The following is a 10,000-nucleotide window of genomic DNA, read 5'->3' as shown; positions in this document are numbered from 1 at the left end:
GCGCAGAATTCTTTATCAAATTAAGGCATTTTTCCACTGCCATTTTCTCCCAAACAAAGTCGGTGACCCCCCAATTTTTTTCAATTTTAGAGTAAATACTTTATGACTTAACTCTAGGGGAGAAATGAAGAACATTTCACTGTAGGAAGAATGTCCTTAAATAGCTTTCACTTGAAAAAAACTGGAGAAAGAGTTGACTACAGTGTGTTCTATATATATGCAATTTGGAGGATTACTGAGTCTTATTCAGACTGCAAATTGAATGATCTATCCAAGATGGCACAGGTGTTACTTTAACTTATTACGTTTGTAGAATGAAATAACTAAAATATGATATGAATTTTTGCCAGAATGGTTTTAACTACTCTTGATCTTCTAAACTTATTTACACATACATGTAAAAGTGCACTTTATCTACTAGTGTTTATGGTAATTAATTAATTTTACATGTATTATTTTTATAACTTGAGATGGATGATTTTTACATTTTATCTTTATCTATGATAACTCAAGAGCTTCAAGAGTACCTGCTTAAATTAATAAACATCTTCTGAACTATTCCACTGACCTTTTTGTACGTTGTTTCTCCAGTCTCATCCACCCGCCGATGACCCAGCTTTGCTCGAGGGGTCAAAGGATTCTTGTCTTTCTCTTTATCACTTGGTGTGAAAGACTGTGTTCGAGACATCTTGGATAAAAACATGCAACAGCAAATCATTAATTTTAACACTTATGCAATACCCACCCTAAGCTCTTGGCTTGTCAACACAGGGATTTCATTACAAGCCGTCACCAGCAGTATAATTAGCCGTCTGTTTCGTCAGAAATTATTTTGCCTCTCACCGCCGGCTGCTCTACCTTGACTTTCACTCAAACCCTTGTAAAAAACAAGAGTGACCGCCCCTTGCATTGATTAGCCCAGGCATCTACAGTACCGTGTAAATGTAAGTTGACAGTCCCTCCAAGCTCGATCTGCGAAACTCGATTCTCAATCCTCGATTCTCGAAAACTTCGAGGATCGAGGCTCGAGTTGAGTTTCAAGACATTCGAGGGCTTTCAAGAAATTTTTGAGACAATTTTAGAGACTTTCGAGTGGAGAAAACAAAGGAGTTTTCGCGTGATTAATTTTTCACGTCTCTCTTCCTGTCTATTTTATACGGCTTTATTTTATCTTTAACTTACATTTGCACGGTACTGTACAAACCCCTGCAACAAGATAGTGCCATTACAAAAGAGGGGTATAATTATGGTGCCTCTAACACTCATGCGATCAATTGATATTTCTGATCAGATTAACTTTTTTATTCAATGTAACTGATATTACACATGACTACTAATGATGAATGACACAGTTCTTGGATACATGTAATTCATAAATACTGCGTGAAGGTGAAAGTGAATGAACACTGTGCTTAGGTCATGTGCACTCCCCTGTAAATCTTGGTCCATTAAATTAACTCATTAACAGGCCATTCATTAGGTTCAAGTGACAATAATAATTGTCCTGTAGCATACTTATACGTACATGATTGTATTCGGCCAGCGATACAGTTACTGTATGTAGTATATCCAGGAACTGTGGTAATACCTCAGTGGTACATGCACAACATTAAAAATTGGGGACAAGGATGGCAAATTTGGTGGAAAGAGCATTGCCACCCTTAGATTTAAAGGGCTCTTCATCTCAAATGGTGGAACCTTGGTGACAGTTGAAATGATTGAATAGCTACATGTAAATTACATTGATGGCAAGGGAACCACAAAAGCAACTGGAAAAAAGCTCAGTTACTTCATTTACACTGTAGCTGTCATGGAAGTTCAAGATATTTATGAAGATCTACCTGATCCTGTACCGCTCAAATAAGAGAAGGAAGATGTACATGTACAGTGTACTTAAAGTGTGTCTTTGAAAGCTGGATGCTCATTTTTGCATTGAGGCAAATGTACCGTACAAGCAACATGTTTTTTGTCAACTTGTGCCTACACAAAGGAAAACCCTAGACAAATTCATGATTTGCTTACATGTAGGGAAACAAGCCCATCAATGCAATTTTGGAGAAGATTTGAAAAAAAATTTGCAAGACCAACTGATTGAAAAGTTTTCTTGATGTCGCATTGAAGAAGCTACTAGAAGTTAATAATTAATATTACCTGTAAAGCTGCTGTGGCCAAAATTTGAAAATGGGAAGCCTCGCGAGAGAAAGCAATCTGACCACCGCTTATGAGAATGCAATCTTGGATTCGCAGACCGTTTCCATTGCACTTTACGTGTACCCGGTATCTAGTTTCTGATTAATGTGAGAGTTTTCAAGACAACTATAGACCTACAGAGCTGTATCAAACCAAATTTAGGTTTATTCATCAAAAGAGTTACGTTTAGGTTTTTTTTCTGTGGGTTGAGTTTGCGGCTGAGAATACAATGTATAATATACACTCTGTTTCTTGTCAACGAAATTAGTTATTTGTTGATGTTTGAGAAAACTATTGAATTATAAAAAATAACTGGTATTGTAGGTGCATTTCCTTTATTTCAATTTTCGGGACAGATTGGTCAAGGCGCAGAAATTTCCAATCAAACACAAATAACATTAAGACCCGAAAACTGGTTTTGCCACGGAATTTATTCATTGAAGTTTATCGTCATGGATTTTCGATCACCGAAATCCGTAGGGAAATCTGATTTTGAATTTTGTGTTCGATTGGAAATCTGAAAGATCCAAATTTCAAGATAAATCACTAGATCTCAACTGAATGCACACTTAATTTGTGTACTTTTGTGTGGGAAAAATACATGCAGTTTGCATGTAGGAATAACAAAAGATAAACTACACTCAATTTGCATTTGCAGGTGCATGTAAAGCTGATGTACATTGTAAATATTTATACTTGTGTTTCGCTTATGTATGCGTGTAAATCCTCCATATTGCTCGCATTTTACAAGCATGGAAGTGCTGCCATTCCTGTGGCCTGTACTGTACAATATTTGCATCAGATCTACATGACATTTACTAACCCTAACTTTCTGGTATGAATTTTGTGTGAAATTAAGAGCAAGACAATAGCAAATACAAGTAAGATCAGAATTAAGCTGGAATTAAAAATTTCAAAGAAGTGATCCACAACAATCACATGCATGGCGTTTAGAAAGCAAAACGCCTGAGTCCTCTAATTACAGCATTTAACAAACCATTTAACTATGCATGTTGACAATTTTCAGTGAATGTTTCACTCACGTGACATACTACAGAAAAAAATAATGTCACATTTGCTACCATGAAATCTTGTAACATTTTAGCTTCAAAGTACAATAAAAGCTAGCCACAATTTAATTCTTCATGGGGTAAGCTTCTCCATCACACTCACAGTAGCATTGAAAACTATGATAACGGCAATATTATGAATGAATAAGCATGCGAGCTGAATGACTGAATGAATGGTTTACAACAAACTTGGCAGCAAGCAAATAACAGCAATTTTGACAATGTTAGTGGACGAAATACACAGCATATCTGTAACTGCACAGCATATCTGTAACTACACAAAGGAATTTGAGACAAAATCAACCTGAACGTATCAGGCCAACATTCTGTCACGCATATGTACGTAATATGCTAAATACAGTATTGTGCTTCATCGTGTGGTCATTTGTGATCGTTTTAAAATTTCTTCCCTATGGTAAAGATTTTCCCCCACATTGACGTTATCTCCAAAATACCTTCAATAACTACCACTACTTCCCCAAAGACAAAGATTTACCTTGAGCAACCTTCATAAGACTTAAAATAACCTCATTTTTTCCGATGAACCTCATAAATATTCCTGGAATTTAACTGCAGGACATTGCACTTGTCCTTTTGGAGCGTCAGAGTTCCTACTTACGTCTATAGGTGCTGGTTTGATCTTTGACTTGGCTGATGTGTTGCCTATTGATACTTTATACGAGCTTGTCCCTTTCGCTGTAAACAAAAGTCAGTTAAGCTTTTCAACCAAAGATGTGTGCTTTGCATATAAGACTTAAATGTATTAAACATAACCACTTTTCTAATTCCGTTAAGTTGCATCAATATATAAAATACAAAAGCATAAATTTCAAACAAACAAATGAATAAATAATGCTCTCTGCGTGATCCTACCTGGTTCTAAATTCAAGCCCGTTTCCGTCTCCATTAGCTAGCCTAACCTTTGTAACATTGAAAGTAATATATTGCCGGAAAACAATTACTTTCACCGCGCAACCACATGCATGTCATGAATTCTGAGACAAACCTTAGAGAACTGGGAAAACATGAACGTTTTACCGGTACATTATTTTCCTAGGAGGTAAAAATCTGGAAAACAAATAACATAATTTATACGAAATCTTAACACCACAGTTTTTAGCTTTTGCTGGAGCTGCATCATGGGTAATTACTTATCGACTCGATAAATTGTCGGAGCGAAATCGGTCGGGAAAAGTCGGTATTCAAGGAAAAAATATGACGTGCTGAGTAAGACTAAAGAGACATGGTGCATTTAACAAAACTTTTGCAAATCGGGAAGGTAACCTCTGGACTTCCATGGCGAATTTTATTTTTTGGAACGGATCGATTTGCGATATCCTCGCTGAAGGCTCTGATTGAAAATAGCCGGTGAGGTAATAATTTTTATTACGGGTTTGAATTTGGGGAGCGAGTCACGATGACGAAAATTAATAGTGGCAGGGTATTCTGAAGACTTCAGAATACCCTACCACTATTAATTTTCGGCATCGTTTGAAGAACAAGGCATATCTATTCACATGCAAATCCGAATTTGGAATAAAATTGATTAACCCATGGACTCCTGGGAGTGAGACTCTGTCCTACGCCAGACGATTTCACTCGTGAGGGTCAACCTGGCCGGGGGCGTCGTGGAGCACCTGAGGGGTCAATGAGTTGAAAGCATTTGGTGTCTTCCTTTTTATATCAGAATGTACTTTCATTCGTTTTCTTGAAATGCTTTATCTGAAAATGTGTTTTGATACCCAAATTTCGATCGTCCTCCTTCGATCCCCACATCCCAGGTCCCAAGCCCCTGGTCCCGACATTGGTTGCGGTCGCACTTGAGAGAAACAAAGTTGAGAGGAACACTTTGAACAAAGCCCTTGAAGTTTGAGGCCTTATCCAAAAGAAAATCAACATCACCTTTCTGTTGTTATTATCATTGTTATTATTTCTACTTTTATGCTGCCATATCTTCTTCCCTTTCTATCCCTAACCTTTTAGTCGTCTCCCCTCATGACTCAAATCAATGCCCTTGAATTGACCAATTTCACATTTCCCATAGTACGCTTTGTTTGCCAGGTGTTACTAAACACAGGGACTGAATGTACGGGAATAGACCGGAATATGCCGGAATGAGGTGGAATAACACGGGAATGAAACGAAATGAACAAGAATGGTACCAGAATATACCGGAACGAGCCGGAATGAGGCGGAATGACACACAAATAAATAGCGGAATGAACCTGAAAATGCGTCGACTGATTTTCAGTTGTTTCAGTCAGCTTTTGTAGTGTCACGTGATTCCCTAAGGGAATTGCATGTGTTTTTGCCTTTTGTAATGTTTTGGAGCACATCCGAGTCATTAGAAAAATTTGAAAGGTATATCCGTCGCTAAATGAGTAAATATTTGTTGTGGAAGTAATATTTTTTTTGTGAACAAATACAGTAGCAACTAAGAGAAACAGAATGTCATTCTAATTGTTGTCTGTGGATCTTGGAGGCGGCTTTCACTGTGCGAGTCAGAAAACCGGTGAACATTTTTATTTCATTCTGACAAGTCAATTGTGTATTGTCCAATCACAATCAAGTTCAGCGACCCACAAACTAATTACCGTTCCTGCTTGCGTGCTTCCCACGACCCACACATGATGGAGATATATGGAAATAGATTTGCACAAACTGCCGGAAAACTCTTTTTCCCTTCCCGATTGTTGGCAATAATGCCATCAAACCTGAACGCAGTGTTTCCTTGTTTAAAGAAAGAAGTCAGAAGCACAGAAAAAAGATCGATCGTTGATAATATATTTACATCAAGAATCTGGGGCGCCTTATTCTGTTGTCATTCTACCTTGTTTCAGTAATTATTCCGGTATCATTCTTGTTCATTCCATGTCCTTCCAGTGTCATTCGGTTATATTCCAGAGTCATTTCATCTTGTTCCAGCATTTTCCGGTATATTCCATTCCGTTGCTGTGTTTAGCAACGGCCCATTACTTCCACAACAAATAATTATTCATTTAGTGGCGGAAATGCCTGTCAAATTTTGGCATTTTCAGGTTCATTCCACCACATTCTGCTTTATTTGGGTGTCATTCTGCCTGATTCCGTTGTCATTCCGGCTCGTTCCAGTATATTCCGGTACCATTTCTGGTTTATTTCATTTCATTCCAGTGTTATTCGGTTTATTTCGGTTCCGTTTTGGTCCCTGTCTTTAGTAACGCCCATTGTTTGTCTTGCCAAATTTTGCATAAACCATTGTTTTCAAATGCTCTTGGGAATAATTATATGCAGTACGATTGATGCAATTAATTTGGGGGACAAACAATAGTGCATTATGGGGAATGTGAAAATTTATGGTCAATGGTACAAATTGCACATTGCACACAACCAACCTCAGACCAGGAGGTCTCTCCCTAAATTGAAATAATCACTTGATCAATGAAGTGTTGTTTGAAGCAAATAATTAAATGGTGAAACTACAATACATTTTACATTTCTCTTTGCTTTAGAGGTTCAGGTTCAATTGTGAAACTGGTTGATGTAGTTTGTTCTCCAGAAAGAAGAAGAGGCAGGATTATCAAGGTAAGTTATTTAGTACTGTCAAATATAAATTGAATTGAGTAGGTTTAGACTGGGTCACTTTTGCATTCTTTTGATTGCACTAGATTAAGAATGAAATTAGTTTCATCAGAATACTGAGAGGAGCATCAGTGAGAATGTACCGGTAACCAATTAGGTTAACAAAGCTGGCAATTAAAGTTAACTGAGTTGTCTTTATCTCAGCGACAAGCATGTTAATATGCTCATTATGCCTTTACTGGTGGAGCCACTTTGGAGAGCCTGATTGCTGATCTTTAAAGGGTACAATCAGGATTCAGTTGACTTATTTTTAATTGCTGATGAGATCAAAGTGACATTATTTTAAACCCAAACCACCCCTCATTAATGAACAGTGTGTTGTTTATGAATGAAAATGTGATCCGTGCAATGCAGATTGAATGTTGGCTATACATGCTGATACCTATTTCAGCGCATACTGAAGCATTCTGTCATTGGTAAACACCTACAGAACGTACACAATCTGAGGAACAAAGATCTCGGTGACCAGTTTACAATCCTCAAGAAATGCCATCGGAAGCTGGATTGTCTGGTTTATGAAATGCTCTTCATCAAAAACAAAAACCAACACTTAACACTCAATCTGACTCCATTTAATAAAACCTTTTTATTTGACAGTTCAAGCACACCACGCTTGGAATTTTATTTTATATTATTTTCTCTTATTATTTATCAATCCATATGCACTGAGACTTTTACACGTACATTTAACTACATGTAAATTATGAACTCACATAATGTTTTAAATTTGAATTTGAGAATGATGGCATGGAGCCGTTGAAACATCATTTTTTTATATCGCTGCTTTTTATTCTTAATTGCTTATCGAAAACCTTTGTTATTAGAATCATGACTTTCTGTGATCAGAAAAACCTGGGAGTAGTATTCAGGCTCTGCAGGTGTAAATACTGCAATTCCTTGGCCCAGACCCTGGGGCTTAGAGACTGAGCATCTTCCGGAGGATTAGGGATTAGGGTGGTCGCAATATATGACTAGGACAGTCACTGTATTCCTCTCAACAAAAATCTGGTATCCAAAGATCTTTCAAAAAACCCTCCAACCAACCATATACACTACTTCCAAACAACGCACCACCACCAGCACAATCTTTGTTGACACCTTATGAATCTGTCTGATTTCCTTTGCCAGAGGAGAGTAGTTGGTGATTAATTCATCCTCTTCAGTCATAACACTCCTGTCCCAAGGCACTGAGAAATCGACAAATGTTCACTCCTGAGCCGCTCGATCCTAGATCATGTTATGTTCCATCTTCTGTGTTGTCTTGACGGTTATATCCCACCAGATCTCTATAATATTCCCATGCTCTGACACCCTCACCACATAGCTCTGAAACCTCCTTATGCAGTCTGTGAGCAATATGCACTTCACTATGCACACTCAATAACCTAGCCATTAGCAACATTGGGTTACCAGGTATAGCTCTAGCTAAGCTTATCAGTAATTATTATTACTACCCTATGACAAATTTCAGCATCAACTCCCATGAACTCTTCCTCATCATCACTTTTTCCAAATATCTCGTTCCACTTGGCTTCACTGGTCACCCTCTTCTCTTGATTCGCACCATCCTCCTTTCCAATCTCATCCTTTACCATCTTCTCAATCTCACCCATCTCAATTGTGAGATGAAACTTAGTTCTTCATGTGCACTCAAACCTTCACCTTCTTGATAATTATACCCTCCTGTCTTCTTCCCACCACTCCTGATGAAACACTCCCACAAGACCTTGCTCTCCTCATGTGTCCACTTACACTAACTTGTTCTTCCCTACAGCTCTCCCAGTCTTTCAACCTTTCCCAGTCACCCAATCAACCTTTTTCCTTCCCCACCATGATCAAAACTTTCAGCAACACTGGCCTAATGCCTTTCAAAAGGCTCTTTCCTTGTCATTGGGGTTGAAAGTAGCCCCAGGCTCATCTTCCCCAACGGAACCTAGCCTCTTCTGCCAAGAAATGCCACCAAGCCATTTGGACAATAACATGCTTTTCGGTTGACTATCAAATCTCTTGATCATACGTTCAGTTCTCCTGTTATGGATATGCACCGGCACCCCACTAGTCGCAGTATGCTCACCTGTTTCTTGTTGTTGTTGTTGTTGTTGTTTTTCTTCTTCTTCTTCTTTCTTCTTCTTCTAGGTTAAGCGGAATGTGAATTTGTCACGTACTTGCTGCATGCTGGCTGCTGATAATACTGAATTTCATTTGTACATGTATTCGTATTCCACGTTGTTACTAGTTATATCGTGAGTTCTGAGTAAGCATGTTGCTCTCGAAGATGGCAGAATACCAATTTCGACAACCAAAAACCATTGAGGATGAGGAAACTACTACTACTACTAGGTTGCCCTCAGGCGGGCAACCACACGGCTCCCCCAGATTTTCTTGTCAGCCATCAGTGAAGCTACATGTAGCTCCTTGTTATCAGCAGCACCAGTGTCCCTCTTCAATGTGTCGTGACTGGTATTCGGTCATCCTCTTCCACGGTGCCTGTGTATTGGTTCCCGTAGCACAAGTTTCTTCGTACTTAGCTCAAGATGACAATGACAGTGACCCACAAGAAGCAGGTCACTGCAATTCCAAAGTTGACGCGATACAAAAACAAATGGGCGGCTTGTGTTTTTGAAGAGTGGGGAAAAGCCCGATTTCCAAAAGTAGCAACTTTGAAACCAGGTGGTCTTTTAAAAGAAATTATGATCTGCACATTACAATGTTCAGTCGTTGGAAATATGCAGAATGATTAAGAAAATTTGCATCCGTATTTGAAATTATTTCCAAACATGCCATGGTTTTCAACTTGTTTTTCATTGGTTTTCTAAACCCATCCACCTGACTAGAATAAGATGATCAGGTTGAGTAAGAGCTGCATAAATAACAGTTAATGAGTTTATTATTATATCTAAGTTACATTATTTCATGCCTTTTGAATACTAACAAAAAGTACAGTAAAGGCACTTGCTGGCTGTAAGGATTTTGATATTATCAACTGGACACTTATTTTAAGACGTGTAATTTAGGACATTCCTATTACATGTATAAATAATAATTTTGTAATTTGAATTCAGAATGGCGAATCTGTGGACACTGTAAGAGATTTTTCTGTAAACCATAATATCCCTATT

At 38.1% G+C, this 10,000-nt stretch overlaps 2 protein-coding genes across 6 annotated transcripts in view; one reads left to right on the top strand and one right to left on the bottom strand.

Annotated features, from left to right (window-relative positions):
• LOC138008300 (phosphatidylinositol 4-phosphate 5-kinase type-1 alpha-like) overlaps window positions 1-4,394 on the bottom strand; it is a 56,134-nt gene extending 51,740 nt beyond the window's left edge. Inside the window, exons 1-4 of one of the 4 annotated variants that reach the window (XM_068855593.1) lie at window positions 4,267-4,364; window positions 4,134-4,180; window positions 3,880-3,956; window positions 569-688 (exon numbers count right to left, since the gene is read on the bottom strand). In XM_068855593.1, coding sequence (XP_068711694.1) covers window positions 569-688; window positions 3,880-3,956; window positions 4,134-4,167 — 231 coding nt within the window. In that variant the 5' untranslated portion in view covers window positions 4,168-4,180; window positions 4,267-4,364. Of the gene's footprint in view, window positions 1-568; window positions 689-3,879; window positions 3,957-4,133 lie in introns of all 4 variants that reach the window. The other 3 variants (XM_068855594.1, XM_068855595.1, XM_068855596.1) reach the window with 3 other exon arrangements.
• A 41-nt stretch (window positions 4,395-4,435) lies between these two features.
• LOC138008299 (methionyl-tRNA formyltransferase, mitochondrial-like) overlaps window positions 4,436-10,000 on the top strand; it is a 24,700-nt gene continuing 19,135 nt past the window's right edge. The window contains exons 1-3 of one of the 2 annotated variants that reach the window (XM_068855592.1): window positions 4,436-4,628; window positions 6,752-6,824; window positions 9,944-10,000. The exon at window positions 9,944-10,000 is cut by the window's right edge and continues 41 nt beyond it. In XM_068855592.1, coding sequence (XP_068711693.1) covers window positions 4,504-4,628; window positions 6,752-6,824; window positions 9,944-10,000 — 255 coding nt within the window. In that variant the 5' untranslated portion in view covers window positions 4,436-4,503. The remainder of the gene's footprint in view (window positions 4,629-6,751; window positions 6,825-9,943) is intronic. The other variant, XM_068855591.1, reaches the window with a different exon arrangement.

The sequence above is a fragment of the Montipora foliosa genome, chromosome 6 (assembly GCF_036669935.1).
Source record: "Montipora foliosa isolate CH-2021 chromosome 6, ASM3666993v2, whole genome shotgun sequence".
NCBI classification, from domain to species: Eukaryota; Metazoa; Cnidaria; class Anthozoa; order Scleractinia; family Acroporidae; genus Montipora; species Montipora foliosa.
Note: the sequence above shows the minus strand (reverse complement) of the source record. Positions and strands in the feature narration are given on the sequence as shown.